Source organism: Sus scrofa, chromosome X, assembly GCF_054392235.1.
Source record: "Sus scrofa isolate SSC_HxYL_T2T_F1_AM1 chromosome X, Sscrofa_HxYL_maternal_Yorkshire_Landrace_v2.0, whole genome shotgun sequence".
NCBI classification, from domain to species: domain Eukaryota; kingdom Metazoa; phylum Chordata; class Mammalia; order Artiodactyla; family Suidae; genus Sus; species Sus scrofa.
The window spans coordinates 41173932-41190714 of NC_139401.1; the positions used below are offsets into that span (position 1 = coordinate 41173932).

The 16783-nt window shown below is 40.6% G+C and overlaps 1 protein-coding gene across 7 annotated transcripts in view; it reads left to right on the plus strand.

Moving 5' to 3' along the window:
* LOC146394562 (uncharacterized) overlaps window positions 1-16783 on the plus strand; it is a 965202-nt gene that overhangs the window by 30301 nt on the left and 918118 nt on the right. For 5 of the 7 annotated variants that reach the window (XR_014835332.1, XR_014835329.1, XR_014835331.1 and 2 more), the window contains exons 2-3: window positions 9839-10573; window positions 16036-16129. Coding sequence is in view for 2 of the 7 variants with exons in the window: in XM_085007853.1 (XP_084863979.1) it covers window positions 10409-10573; window positions 16036-16080 (210 nt within the window). In the remaining 5 variants the exon portion in view is untranslated. The remainder of the gene's footprint in view (window positions 1-9838; window positions 10574-16035; window positions 16130-16783) is intronic. The other 2 variants (XM_085007853.1, XM_085007854.1) reach the window with 1 other exon arrangement.

Genomic DNA, 16783 nt, shown 5'->3' on the forward strand with positions numbered 1-16783 from the left:
GAACCAAGACTAACACTATTTTCATGAGGAGTTGTTAGAAAAGGAACTTCAATGAAAAAGAAATGTTTGGAAAGACTTCCACTACTGATTTTAAACCGTAACTGACTGAACATGCTGGCGGTCTGAGTCTACTGGGACCCAAATGAGGGGCCAATTTGTGAGCCCAGCTGATGCAGCTGTGAGCCTAGCCAAACAATCTGGCGTCTGTGCTATGCTGAGTCCCTTGGGTTAAAATGAATGCCGTAACTGGAAAAGACTCAGAACTTTTTTTTTTTTTTTCTCGTCCTCCTTGGGTGCACCCGTGGCCTATGGAGGTTCCCAGGCTAGGGGCTGAATCGGAGCTGAAGCCAAGGGCCTACACCACAGCCACAGCAATGCCAGATCCAAGCCGCATCTGCGACCTATACCATAGCTCACAGCAACACTGGCTCCTTAACCCACTGAGCAAGGCCAGGGATCGAACCCACAACCTCATGGATGCATGGCTCAGATTCATTACCACTGAGCCATGATGGGAACTCAGGAAAAGACTCAAATCTTGGTCATAGGGATGGGAATGTTATGGAGGAGCCAAAGGAATTGAAAAATGTTGAACTCTGGGGCTCCTCTAGAAGCCTGAGTCCTCCAAACTAGACAAATATGATGAATCTTCCAAAACACAAGACCAAACCTGAGAAGAACCTGGGCTGGTTACAAGCAAAGACCACTGAAGCCCCTCCCAAGCTAGACAGGCAAAATACAGCAAGGGAGGAAAAAAACCCCTGCCCTCAGGAGTGTGCATTCTGGGGAAAGGGGAGAGAGACAGGTGATAAAAAGTTGAATTATATTATATGTTAAGTGGTTATAAATGCTGTGGAAAAAATGAAGTAGAAAAGGGGGATAGACCGCAGGAATGGGGCTGCAATTTTATTCTTTTTTGTCTTTTTAGGGTCGCACCTGTGGCATATGGAGGTTCCCAGGCTAGGGGTTCAATCGGAGCTGCAGCTGTAGGCCTACACCACAGCCACAGCCACAGCAACTTGGGATCCGAGCCATGTCTGTGACCTATATCACAGCTCTCGGCAACGCTGGATCCTTAACCCACTGAATGAGGCCAGGGATCAAGCCTGAATCCTCATGGATGCTAGTTGGGTTCGTTAACTGCTGAGCCACAACAGGAACTCCTGGGGCTGCAATTTTAAATACGGTGTCAGGGAAGACCTCACTGATAAGGTGCCATTTGAGTGGGAGGTAAGGAAGTAAGCCATGCATATGTAAAAAGGAAAAGCATTCTAGGCAGAAAGAACAGAATTTGCAAAGACCCTGAGATGGAAACATGCTTAGCAAACATTCAGGGACCCGTGTGGCTACAGAAAAACATATAAGAAGGACAAGGGTATGACAGGAGTGCACAGAAGTAGCTAGTCGGGTCATGTAGGTCCTTGCAGGCTGCTATTGGAACTTTGATAAGAGTGAAGAACCATTGGAGGATTTTTTTTAAATTTTTAATTTTATTTTTTTTATTGTTATTTCCCCAACTCAATTTTCTTCCCCCACTGTACAGCATGGGAACCCAGTTACACATACATGTATACATAATTTTTTCTCCCATTGTCATGCTCCATTTTAAGTATCCAGACATAGTTTTTTGGCCATGCCTGTGGCATGCTGAAGTTCCTGGGAGAGGAACTGAACCCACACCACAGTTGTGACCTGCACAACAACTGCAGAAACGTCAGATCCTTAACCTGATGCTCCACACAGGAACTTCCTGGAGGATTTTGACCAGAGGACTGACATGATCTGGCTTATTTTAATAGGTTCCTTCTGGCTGCTATGTAGATGATAGACCATAGAGGGGCTTGTGTGGAAGCAGGGAGGCCAGTGAGAGGCTATGGCAACAATCCAGGAGTGAAATGATAAAAAGATAACAGCTTGGAACAAATGGGATAGCAGTAGAGGTGAAAAGCTCTGGTTGGATTCTGAATACATTTTGGTGTAGGAGTAGGGCTTAGAAACTGGACTGCCCTGGGACAGAATGGGTCTGACTTAAACTGGATTAGGTTCATATGAATTAAGGATTGTTTTAAGGCTGTACAAGTGGGTTAAATGTACCATAGATAATATTAGCACTTAAAAATATATTGTAGGATCCAGGTGTCCCAAATCTGAGGTGCTACATAGGGGCCATTAATTGTTTCCACTTACTACCTATTACATCATATGAGCACAGGACTTGTCCACTCATGAACGTGAAGGAAAATATCTCTACCAAGAGCTTGGGCAGCTCCAACTTTACAAGGAACTATCCCTAGACGGGATTAAGATGGCTGAATAGAAGGACTGGAGCTCAACTTCTCTCCTAAAAACAACAAAATTCACAACTAAAGACTGAGCACTCTTCACCCAAATGGACCAGAAACCTTAAAAAATATACCCTACTCCAGAAGAAAAAGAGGAGGCCACATCAAGAGGTAGGAGGGGCGATTTCCCGACATAAACAACCCCATACCTCCCAGGTGGGAAGCCCCACAGACTGGAAACTAACTGGTTCACAGAGACTCACCTACAGGAGTGAGAGTTCTGAGCCACACATCAAAGTCTCACGTGTGGGGATCTGGCACTGGGAGAAAGAGCCCCAGAGCATCTGGCATTGAAGGCCAGTGGGGCTTGTGCACAGGAGCTCCAGAAGGACTAGGGGAAATGGAGACCCCATTCTTAAAAGGCACACACGGACTTTCACATGTACTGAGTCCCAGGACAAAGCAAAGTCTCCATAAGGATCTGGGTCAAACCTGACCACAGTTCTTGGAGGGCATCCTGGGAAAACAGGGATGAACGTGGCTTGTTGTGAGGGAAGGACATTGAAAGCAAAGCTCTCGGGAATATTCAGCAGCAGTGCCTTTCACTGGAGGTGGCCATTTTGGGATAATCTGGCCCCACCTGACAGTCAGTCAGCAGCTGAGAAGCCCCAGGGCAAACAACAATCCAGGTGGGATCACAACCCCACCCCTCAGTAAACAGGCTGCCTAAAGACCCCTCAGGCACACAGATGCCTCTAATCCCATCCAGAGTCTAAGCCTCACCCTCCAGAGGGATTAGAATCGGCTCCACCTACCAGTGGGCAGGCATCAACCCCTCCCATCAGGAAGCCTACAGCAAGCCCCCCCATAATGACTTCAGCCACAGGGGGGCAGACATCAGAAGTAAGAGAGGCTACAGCTCTATTATCTGTAAGAAGGTCACCACACCAAAAACCTATAAAAATGAAAAGACAGAGAACTATAACTCAGATGAGGGAGAAAGGTAAAACCCCAGAAAAACAGCTAAGTGACCAGGAGATTCTCAGCCTCCAGGAAGAAGACTTTAGACTGTTGATGCTAAAGATGATGCAAGACATTGGAAATAAACTGGAGGCAAAAATGGATAACTTACAGGAAACACTGAGCAAAGAGATACAAGACATAAAACTTAAGCAAGAAGAGATGCAAAATATAATAACTGAACTAAAAAATTCACTAGAAGCAGCCAACAGCAGAATACAGGAGGCAGAAGAACGAATAAGCGAGGTGGAGGACAGATTAGTGGAAATTACGGATGCAGAACAGAAAAGAGAAAAAAGATTGAAACCAAATGAAGAGAGTCTCAGAGAACTCTGGGACAACGTGAAACGCACCAACATCCGTATTATAGGGGTGCCAGAAGGAGAAGAGAGAGAGAAGGAGACAGAAAAAATATTCCAAGAGATAGTAGCCGAAAGCTTCCCTAACATGGGGAAGGAATCACTCACTCAAATCCAGGAAGCACAACGAGTACCATATAAAATAAACCCAAGGAGGAATACACCAAGACACACATTAATCAAACTGAGTAAAATTAAAGACAAAGAGAAAATCTTGAAAGCAGCTAGGGAAAAGTAACAAGTAACATATAAGGGAGACCCGATAAGGCTATCGGCAGATTTTTCAACAGAAACTCTGCAGGCCAGAAGAGAGTGGCATGATATATTAACGTGATGAAAGGAAAAAACCTCCAACCAAGATTACTCTACCCAGCAAGGCTCTCATTCAGATGTGAAGGAGAAATCAAAACCTTCACAATAAGCAAAAGCTGAGAGAATTCAGCAGCACTAAACCAACCTTACAACAAATACTAAAGGAACTTCTCTAGGCAGAAAAGAACAAGAGAAGAAGGAAAGGAAAATGAGCAGTAAAAACAAATCCAAAGTAATTAATGAAATGGCTATAAGAACATACATATCAATAATTACCTTAAATGTGAATGGACTAAACGCCCCAGCCAAAAGACCTAGACTGGCTGAATGGATACAAAAACAAGACCCATATATATGCTGTCTTCAAGAGACCCACTTCACTTCTAGGGACACATACAAATTGAAAGGGAGAGGATGGAAAAAAATATTCCATGCAAATGGGGATCAAAAGAAAGCTGGAGTGGCAATACTCATATCAGACAAAATAGACTTTAAAATGAAGAATATTTTAAGGGACAAAGAAGGACATTACATAATGATCAAAGGATCAATCTGAGAAGATGATATAACAATTTTAAATATCTACGCACCCAACACAGGCTCACCACAATATATAAGGCAACTGCTAACAACCTTAAAAGGAGAAATCGACAATAACACAATCATAGTGGGGGACTTTAACACCCCACTTACAGCAATGGACAGATCAACCAGACAGAAAATCAGTAAGGAAACACAGGTCCTGAATGAAGCATTAGACCTGATGGACTTAATAGATATTTATAGGACATTCCATCCAAAAGCAACAGAATACACATTCTTCTCAAGTGCACATGGAACATTCTCGAAGACTGAGCACATCCTGGGCTACAAATCCAACCTCAGTAACTTTAAGAAAATTGAAATCATATCAAGCATCTTCTCTGACCACAATGCTATACGACTGGAAATCAACAACAAGAAAAAAACTGCAAAAAACACTAACATGTGGAGACTAAACAACATGCTACTAAACAACCAATGGATCACTGAAGAAATCAAAGAGGAAATTAAAAAATACCAGGCAGCAAATGACAACAAAGATACGACACTCCAAACCCTATGGGATGCAGCAAAAGCCGTTCTAAGAGGAATGTTTATAGCAATACAAGCCCACCTCAGGAAACAAGAAAAAGCTCAAATAAACAAGCTAACTTTACATCTAAAGCAGCTCAAGAGAGAACAGACAAGCCCTAAAGTTAGTAGAAGGAAAGAAATAATAAAGATCAGAGGAGAAATGAATGAAATAGAAACAAAGAAAATCATAGAAAAGATCAATGAAATGAAAAGCTGGTTCTTTGAAAAGATCAACAAAATTGATAAACCCCTAACCAGACTTATCAAGCAAACAAGAGAGAGGACTCAAATCAATAAAATTAGAAATGAAAAAGGAGAAGTAACAACGGACATCACAGAAATGCAAAGGATCATGAGAGACTACTATATGCAGCTATATGCCAATAAAATGGAAAACCTAGAAGAAATGGACAAATTCTTAGAAAAGTACAATCTTCCAAGACTAAACCAAGAAGAAATAGAAGAGATGAATGGACCCATCACAAGAACTGAAATTGAAACTGTGATTAAAAAACTTCCAACAAACAAAAGTCCAGGACCAGATGGCTTCATAGGCAAATTCTGTCAAACATTTAGAGAAGAGGTAACACCTCTCCTTCTGAAACTATTTCAAAAAATTGCAGAGGAAGGGATACTCCCAAACTCATTCTATGAGGCCACCATCACCCTGGTACCAGAACCAGCAAAGATTCCACAAAAAAAGAAAACTACAGGCCAATTTCACTGATGAACATCGATGCAAAAATCCTCAACAAAATGCTAGCAAACCGCATCCAACAATACATTAAAAGGACTGTACATCATGATCAAGTGGGATTTACCCCAGGGATGCAAGGGTTCTTCAATATCTGCAAATCCATCAGTGTGATACACCACATTAACAAACTGAAGAATAAAAACCGTATGATCCTCTCAGTAGACGCAGAAAAAGCCTTTGACAAAGCCCAACACCCATTTCTTTTCTCTTTCTTTCTTTCTTTTTTTTTTTTTTGTTGTCTTTTTGCTATTTCTTTGGGCTGCTCCTGTGGCATATGGAGGTTCCCAGGCTAGGGGTTGAATTGGAGCTGTAGCCACTGGCCTACACCACAGCCGCAATAACACGGGATCTGAGCCGCGTCTGCAACCTACACCACAGCTCACAGCAACGCTGGATCGTTTAGCCACTGAGCAAGGGCAGGGACCGAACCCACAACACCTTGGTTCCTAGTCGGACTCGTTAACCACTGCGCCACGATGGGAACTCCCACCAACACCCATTTCTGATAAAAACCCTTCAGAAAGTGGGCATAACGGAAACTACCTCAACATGATAAAGGCCATATATGACAAACCCACAGCTAACATCATTCTCAACGGTGAAAAGCTGAAAAAATTCCTGCTGAGATCAGGAATAAGACAAAGATGTCCACTCTCACTACTACTCTTCAACATAGTTCTGGCAGTCCTAGGCACAGCAATCAGAGAAGTAAAAGAAGTAAAAGGAATCCAAATTGGAAAGGAAGAAATAAAACTATCACTATTTGCAGATGACATGATACTATACCTAGAGAATCCTAAAGACTCTACCAGAAAACTGTTAGAGCTCATCCACGAATTTGGCAAAGTCACAGGATACAAAATCAATACACAGAAATCGACAGTGTTTCTATACACTAACAATGAAAGATCAGAAAGAGAAATTAGGGAAGCAATCCCGTTTACTTTCACATCCAAAAGAATAAAATACCTAGGAGTAAACCTACCTAAAGAGACAAAAGACCTGTACTCTGAAAACTACAAGCCACTGATGGAAGAAATCAAAGATGACACAAACAGATGGAAAGATATACCATGCTCATGGATTGGAAGAGTTAATATTATCAAAATGACTATACTACCTAAGGCAATCTACAGATTCAATGCAATCCCTATCAAATTACCAAGGACATTTTTCACAGAACTTGAACAAAATATTTCAAAATTTGTGTGGAAGCACAACAGACCCAGAATAGCCAAAGCCATCCTGAAAAAGAAAAATGGAGCTGGAGGAATCAAGCTCCCGGACTTCAAACTATACTACAAAGCAAAAGTCATCAAAACCGTATGGTACTGGCACAAAGACAGAAATATAGATCCGTGGAACAGGATAGAAAGCCCAGAATTCAACCCACACACCTACAGCCATCTCATTTATGACAAAGGAGGCAAGAAGATACAATGGAGAAAGGACAGCCTGTTCAATAAGTGGTGCTGGGAAAACTGGACAGCGACATAGAAAAGAATGAAATTAGAACACTCCCTAACACCATACACAAAAATAAACTCCAAATGGATGAAAGACCTAGATTTAAGACCAGACACTATAAAACTCCTAGAGGAAAACATAGGCCAAACACTCTCTGACATAAACGACAACAACATCTTCTCAGATCCACCTCTTAAGAGTATTGACAACAAAACCAAAAATAAACAAATGGGACCTACTCAAAACTTCAAAGTTTCTGCACTGCAAAGGAAACCCTAAACAACACAAAAAGACAACCCACAGAATGGGAGAAAATCTTTGCAAGTGAATCCACTGACAAGGGATTCATCTCCAAAATTTATAAACACCTTCTGCAGCTCCATACCAAAAAAACAAACAAGCCTATCAAAAAATGGGCAGAAGATCTAAACAGACAGTTCTCCAGAGACGACACACAGATGGCCGAGAAACACATGAAAAGATGTTCAACATCACTCATTAGTAGAGAGATGCAAATCAAAACCACTCTGAGGTACCACCTTACACCAGCCAGAAGTCTACAAACAATAAGTGCTGGAGAGGGGGTGGAGAAAAAGAAACCCTAGTACACTGTGGGTGGGAGTGTAAATGGGTGCAACCACTGTGGAAAACAGGATGGAGATTCCTCAGAAAACTAAACATAGAACTACCATTTGATCCAGCAATTCCACTCCTGGGCATCTACCCAGAGAAAACCATGACTTGCAAAGACACATATACTCCGATGTTCACTGCAGCACTATTTGCAAAAGCCAAGACATGGAAACAACCTAAATGTCCATCGACGGAGGAGTGGACCAAGAAGATGCGGTACATATACACAATGGAATTACTCAGCCATTAAAAGGAATGAAATACTGGCATTTGCAGCAACATGGATGGACCTAGAAATGATCATGCTAAGTGAAGTCAGCCATACAATGAGACACCAACATCCAATGCTTTCACGGACATGTGGAATCTGAAAAAAGGACAGACTGAACTTCTTTGCAGGACAGATGCTGACTCACACGTATTGAAAAACTTATGGTCTCTGGAGGAGACAGTTTGGGGGGTGGGGGGATGTGCCTGGGCTGTGGGATGGAAATCCTGTGAAATCAGATTGTTATGATCATTATACAACTACAGATGTTATAAATTCATTTGAGTAATAAAAAATTAAAAAAAAATATTTTAGTGAAGTATGCTTATTTATGTTTATTTATAAAAATTTATTTTATTGAAGTATAGTTGATTTATGATACTGTGTAAGTTTCTGTGTACAACAAAGGGACTCAGTTGTACATATATATATTCTTTTTCATATCCGGTATGGTTTATTACAGGAGATTGAATATGGTTCCCTGTGCTACACAATAGGATCTTGTTTATTCCTTCTATATATAGTACTTTGCATCTGTTAATCCCAAATTCCCAGTCCCTCTCTCTCCAATGCCCCTCCCCCATGCAACCACAAGTCTGTTACGTCTGTGAGTCTGTTTCTGGTTTGTAGATAAGCTCATCTGCGTCATTTCAGATTCCACATATTAGTGATATCATATGATGTTTGTCTTTCTGTGTCTGATTTACTTCACTTAGTATGATAATTGCTAAGTCCAGATAGATGGTGATGTTGAACTATTTTTTCATATACATACAAGATGATACACTTTTTTTAGATTTTTTTAAAAAAATTATTATAGTTGATTAATACACTTTTATTTCATTTTTCTTAGTCTTTTCTAGTTAGACTGTGATATTCATACATCTTCACATATTTTATAGCTATACATTTTTATTGAGATGTAACTCACATACCATATATTTCACTTATATATGTAACAGCATCTGCTAATCCCCACTCCCAATCCAGCCCTCTCCCTGCCTCCCCCCTGGAAACCACAAGTCTGTTCTCTATGCTTGTACAACAGATAATTTTGAATTGCAGTGGCTGCAGTGGAGAAATTTGAACCATCTTAGTTTTAATTTATTCTCATTCTTTAAAATAATTTTTTAAAATTGTAGTTGATTTACAATGTGCCAATTTTTGCTGTACAGCAAAGTGACTCATATATATATATACATATATTTTTTTGTATTATTTTCCATCATGGTCTATCCCAGGAGATTGGATATAGTTCCCTGTGTTATACAGTAGGACCTCATTGCTAACCTATTCTAAGTGTAATAGTTGCATCTACCAACCCCAAATTCTGCATCCATCCCACCCCCCTCCCCCTTGGCAATCACAAGTCTGTTCTCTATGTCTGTGAGTCTGTTTCTATTGTGTAGATAGGTTCATTTGTGCCATATTTTAGATTCAACATATAAGTGACATGGTATTAGCCTTTCTGACTTACTACGGTAAACTCTCGTTGCATTTATGTTGCTGCAAATGGCATGATTTCATTCTTTTTTATGGCTAAGTTTTTATTTATCCTCATTCTTAATACAGCTTCAAAGAAATACCTCATACCTTTTTTTTCCCCCTCTCTTCTTATAATAAGGTGCTGGGACGCGGCGGGAGCGGGAGTGGCGCCAATGCCTGGAGAGCACTAGGCGCCCACACGACCCACGCGCCTGCGCACTGCCGGCGCCAAAAGCGGGAAAAGAGCGAGTTTCTGCTCTGAGGAGCCTCTCCCGAGTCGAGTCTCCCTTTGCCGCCAGGCGTTTCCATACAGAGATTTGGGCACCACACAAAAAAGGAATTCCCTGTCAGAGACGGAGGTTAGAGACTTAGAGAGGGAGATTGGAGTCTGCCCAAAAGCAGGCAGTGTAAATTCTAGGAGGCAGAAGAGAAGCAGCGGAGCAGCGGCCATTGTATTCTGTTCGTTAGGGTCGGACCCAGGGGTGTGGCTGGGGTCAGTTTGCCCTTGCTCGTCTCTCCTTCCTGATGCCAACCTTGACCATCCCAAACAACTTCGGGCCTCCATCTCACGCTTTGCTGACAACTCAGAGGTGGCAGCCTGGAAGAGCTAACGACCTTCCAGAGACTTCGTCGTCCCATTCCAGCAAAAGGACATGCTGACTCCCTGCAAGTTGTGACACGTTTGTGATTTTTTTTCCTGCTCCTTCAGCTACATGTTTTGGATCTCGAGCTTCCCACTTCTTCCCGCAGTGGTTTTGGAATGGTTGTTGAGGTGGGAGAGGGGCCAAGATGGCGGAGAAGAACCTTGAACTCACCTCCTCTCACGAACACACCCTCACTAATTGCTGAAGAACTATTTCCCAGACTGGCAGAGGTAAGAGTTGATGAGTCCCTAGAGCAAGGAGATCTGTGCCCACTCCTCAGCCACATCCTTGGGGAGGGAACAAGACCAGAGAGAGGGGCGGGTGCCATTTGGTCAGGGCCAGCGGAGGTCTCTGTAGACCAGTCGCAAAGAACCAGATGGACAGGTGCGCGCGCGCGCGCGCGCACACACACACACACACACACAGAGTACCTTGACCTTGGGTAAGATCCTAGACATGATGACAGCCTTTAAGGAGGGGCAACTCCCAAATGACTGAGGTGACTTTTTTTTTCTTTTGGTTATATGGTCTAATTTTCTTTTTTAAAAATTGAAATAGGAGCTCCCGTCCTAGTGCAGTGGTTAACGAATCCGACTAGGAACCATGGGGTTGCGGGTTCGGTCCCTGGCCTTGCTCAGTGGGTTAGGGATCCGGCATTGCCATGAGCTGTGGTATAGGTCGCAGACACAGCTCGGATCCCGCGTTGCTGTGGCCCTGGTATAGGCTGGCGGCTACAGCTCCGATTCGACCCCTAGCCTGGGAACCTCCATATGCCGCTGGAGCGGCCCTAGAAAAGGCAAAAAGATTAAATAAATAAATAAAATAAAATAAATTTGAAATGTAGTTGATTTACAGTGTTGTGTTAATTTCTGCTGTACAGCAGAGTGATTCAGTTATATATAGATGTACTCTTTTTTGTATTCTTTTCCATTATGGTTTATCTCAGGATGTTGAATATAGTTCCCAGTGCTTATACAGTAGGTTATCTATTTTATATATATATTAGTATATATTAGTGTATATATTATACACTATATAGTTAATATATATTTTTAGTGTATATATTTTAATCCCAAACTCCTAATTTATCCCCCCTTCCCCTTGGGTAACCATAAGTTTGTTTTCTGTGTCTGTAGGTCTATTTCTCTTTTGTATGTAAATTCATCTGTATCATTTTTTTAGATTCCACATATAAGTGATATCATATGATATTTGTCTTTCTGTGTCTGACTAACTTCACTCAGTATAATAATTTTTAGGTCCATCCATGTTGCTGCAAATGGCATTATTTCATTTTTTATGGCTGAATAATATTCCATTGCATGTATGTACTACATCTTTATCCATTACTGTGTTGATGGACGTTTAGGTTGCTTCCATGTCTCGGCTATTATAAATAGAGCTGCTATGAACATTGTGATACATGTATGTAAAGATCATCTCTTGTACCTATGGGTTTGTGGAATGAGATTTATTAATGCCACACCCTTGCTTTATCAAAGCTGTATTGATATACAGTTTAGCTTTCATGTCATATCCAGTTGAATCTAATGATTTAAAACTGGACCCCCATGTTTGGTGTTGACAGAACTTTATACTTCACAGTCACATATGTTGCTGGTAATAACTCTGCGAGATAAAAAGAATATGTGTTACTCCCTCTGCCATCCTATTTTATAGGTGAAAAAACTAATTCAGAGAGGTCAAGTGAATGAACAAAAATTGCATAGCTATGCTAAGAAGCAGAGTTGATTTTCTGACCCATAATTACATAAACTTCCTTATGTAACACCATGCTACCTCAATTAATCAAAATGTTGATGTATAAGAACATTCCATTTCCTGACCACTTTAAACAACTACAAGTTTTCTGTATTTTCGATAGATTTTTCCCAGCAAAGTTAATTTGCATTTTTCCAAATTCAGTTACAATTTTCAACTGTCCTTTATAGAACCCATGCCACATTATTTGTTAATTGTTGCCTAATTGTTGAGTTTTCTTGTCTGTTGGTACAACTAAACTCTTTTTTTCTTTTGGATGAGACACATTCTGCTAAAATTACCTGCTGTTGTTTGTGATTCTAGTGGTGATGCTGCCAGCTGGAGAAAAGGGGAGGCAGCTTGAGTGAAATTCTCATGTTTGATATCTTCAAAGTGGAGCCTACAATTACTTCCCTCCATTTTAAATTTTATAAGACAGTGGGGCTACTCAGATTGTACAATGTGGTCCTAAGATTTTTTGATGTTTCCTCAAATTCTGAGACTTGTTTTATAATCAAGATGGCTAAAAACTCTCAGTGGCTTAGTGGACTTACATGGTTACAAAGGAAGCGCGCTTCCACAAAGTACTCATGTAATAGAAAACCTTTTCTTTGGTATTCAGCTATGTTGATACCATCGAGAGGGTAAGCCCATGTTAGTCCTTCACCTTAAAGTTGTATATTATTATTATAACAGCATTCCAAACGCATTTGTCAAAAGTAAAAACCATTTCATTCCCTTTTAGCATCTTCACGTAGAGGGACAAAAGGGGATCAAAATACTAGACAGAAATAATTTTGTAAATACCAACATTGACCAGTGACTACTTGAACAATATGAAAAAAAAAACAATATGATAAAAGACCTGTTTTGTCTATTTCTCCAGTTTGATCCCCAAGACAAACATGTGGTTTACAATGAAAACTAACTTTATTGCGAGTATGACTGTAAAGGACAAGTGTGATGGTGGAGAGCAGACAATTCTGGACCAAGAGGGCACCTATGAGGGCTGCCTGCCCAGTTTTGTGGCTGGCTTGTCAGCAAATCATTAACCTCTTTATGTATGAGAGTTTTATGTGTGGAATGAAGATCCATCCACCTGTTTTTAATCAAGTGTTAATAGCTGTTAGGAGGATTAATTGTACAATCACTTGAAAGGGGAAAATGAGGTGTGAAGGCAGCAGCCGAAGTCTCTTAACTAGATGCTGTCTGTTAGACCACTAGAGGAGCAGGCTGCCTTACGTTGGCACTTTTGTTCCCTTATTTAGGAAAGTTAGGCTATTAAAAGTGAATTTTTAGGAAGTTCCCTTGTAATGCAGTGGGTTAAGGGTGTGGCCAAAAAATGAATTTTTAAACTGTCAATAACTTTATAATTAAAACAATAAATATAAGTACCTTTTATCATTATATTAGAAGTTCTAATCAATTAATTGATCAAGTTAACAACCAAGAGTAGCAGCATCATCTAGAAATTTGCTCTCCCCTATTGAGTCCTATATGGGAGATAGATTATTATGGACACACATGCACTAAATTCTTTTTAAGTCATACAGATAGCTCAGTGCCTAAGATCCCATGTTATCATCTGATGTTAGAATGCAAAATCGTGAATATAAAATTTCAAACAAATATTGTGTCCTAAATATTTTCAGTTTTTAAAATTAGTCAAGTTATATCTGATCATTACATTGTTCTTATTAAATATATCTTTAACAAATAATTGTTTTAATTTTCAGCAGTAAAAAAAACTGGACTAAGGCAATAATATTAAAAGTTCAGAAGTCTTAGCCAGCATACTTAAAACATTTATAGGATCTATCAGTTTTATCTCTCAGATAATTGTTACCATATAATAGCTGGTCTTATACCCCTCATAAACTTTCAAATTAAGCTTCTACATGCTCTCCTGATTCATAATTTTGTTCTCATGGACATCACTGATATCAGTTAAAGTCAAGTCACCTAATATATTTCTTTTCAGGAAACTCACTACTGGCCACTCATCTTGCTTAGAATGAATCATTATAAGAGAGTGAAAATGCACTGAACATATGCAAAGAGAGTGGATAATCAAGAACAATAAGCAAATCAGAACATGAAATCTGCAGTCTAATCTTTGACTGAGAGAGGGTTAATTCTACCATCTCTGATTAATAGAATGAAACTGGGAGTTCCCATCATGGCTCAGTGTTAACGAATCTGACCAGGAACCATGAGGTTGCCGGTTCAATCCTGGCCTTGCTCAGTGGGTTAACGATCCGGCATTGCCTTGAGCTGTGGTGTAGGTCGAAGACGCAGCTCGGATCCCGCTTTGCTGTGGCTCTGGCATAGGCCGGTGGCTACAGCTCCGATTCGACCCCTAGCCTAGGAACTTCCATATGCCGCAGGGGCAGCCCAAGAAATGGCAAAAAAAAAGACAAAAAAAAAAATAGAATGAAACTTAACCAAAACTCATGTCAGTGCTTTTAAGGTCAGGTTTTGCCATTCAAAATATAATCCAGTTAAGTTACTTACAGTTGAATCAAAAATTGTTTTAAGAAAAAGAAGGGAAAAAAGCTTTCCCTTATTTAGGAAAGTTAAACTATCAAAAATGAAATTTGAATTGCCCAAGTAATGGGCATTTAGTGAATGCAAGGCCCTAAAAATGTGAAAGGAATATTATGGTGCCATGTACATGTTTCTCTTTGGGGCAGCTGGCTCCTAGAAGGAAGAGAAACATTGAGTCAACTAAAACTCAGATTAAATGATGGTAGCATAATGCTGAAAGAGAGCAAATACTAGCTTTTGGTTTCCAGTCTCATCACTGGTTTATCTCACCAGACACAGGATTCATATAGTGTATTAGATTTCTATTGCTGCATAATAAGTTTCTGCAAACCTAGTGGCTTACAACAACACACACTTATTATCTTACAATTTTGTAAGTTAGAGTCTGGGCATAGCATGTGCTTGGATTTTTTGCTCAGAGTCACACTGAATGGACATCAAGGTGTCCATTCAGGACTATGGTTCTCATTAGGGTCTTGAAATGCTCTTCCAGAATTGAGTTCCTTGGGGTTGTAGGACTTAGAACCCCATTTTTCCTGCTTGCTATTAGCTGGGGAATGCTCTCAGCTTTTGGAGGCTGCCCCTAGTTCCTGGCCATGTGGCTGCCATAGGCAGTTCACATGAAAGTATGCTCTGTTCTAGGCCAGCCAGTGAGTGTCATTCTGCCTTCTCCTCTGTGACTAGCTAGAGAAAACTCTTTGCTTCTAAATGGCTCACAGGATTGGTCAGCTCCACTGAGTTGACTTAAAGTCAGTTGTGCCTTGTAACATCAAATAATCATGGGAATGTTATATTTATAATTCCCTCCCACATTCAAAGAGAAGACATTATATAGGAGAGTGAGTCACTGGGGGGTCACTTTAGGGTTCTGTCTACCACATACAATTTATAAAACATTTCCACATAGTTTATAATGTTATACTCTGAGAAAGCTTATGCTCCTTTTTGAAAAATAAGGAAACCAGGACTTCTCTTGTGGTGCAGCAGGTTAAGGATCCGGCATTGTCACTGCAGTGGTTCTGGTCACTGCTGTGGCACGAGTTCATTCCCTGGCCTGGGAACATCCAAATGCTGTGAGTGTGGTCAAAATTTTTTTTTGAAAATTTAGAAAAAGGAAACCAAAATAGGACTAGGACAGAGAAGGGAACGAACCATCAATTACAGGATTCCTACTGTGTGCCAGGACAATACTGGAAGCTTTTTATGCAGTGCCTCTCTTCATTTTCACAAAACATTTGAGATGGTAGCCTTATCCCACTTTTTATATGAGGAAAACTAGGCTCAGAGTAGATGAGTAATTTGCCCAATGTCACAAGGCATGTAAGAGTCTAGCCAAGACTTACATCCAAGTCCTTTTGATTCTACTTTCCTTTTTCTTTTTTAGGTTATTCAGAATAAGAACAAAATACCTCATGCGATGCATGCTTGACAAAGTAAGATGAGAGTTACTGATATTAGAGGGTCCCTGGATATGGCAGGTGAGTAGAAAGCAAAGAAATGTGCCAGGGTGATTTAAATACAGTGGTGGGAGAGTTCCCGCTGTGGTGTAGCAGGTTAAGGATCCAACTGCAGCAGCTCGGGTTGTTGCAGAGGTGCGTGTTTGATCCCTGGCCTGGCATGGTGGGTTAAGGATCTGGCATTGCCACAACTGTGGTGTAGGTTGCAGCTGTGACCTGAGTTCAATCCCTAGCCTAGGAACTCCTATGCTGTGGGTATAGCTGTAAAAGGAAAAAACAACAACAACAATAAAAAACCCACAAAAAACAAATACATTGGTTGTTCTCAGAAAAGAATATAAGACAGACACATTGGACTAACTTTGTGGAGGACAGTTTGGCCACTCCTATCAAAATTGCAAAAGCATATGACCTTTAATTTAGCAATTCCACTTCTCAGACTATATCATACCAATATATTGGCTCATGAGAAAAATGAAATGTGTACCAAATTATGCTTTTCAGCACTGTTTGTAATAGAAAAGAATAGAAACAGTCCCAGTTGTCCAGTTTGTAATAGAAAAGAATGGAAACAGTCCCAATTGTCCATCCATAAGGGGCTGGTTCTATAAACCATGACACATCCATGCAGTGGAATGCTATGCAGCCATAAAAAAGGATGAGGGATGCATGAAG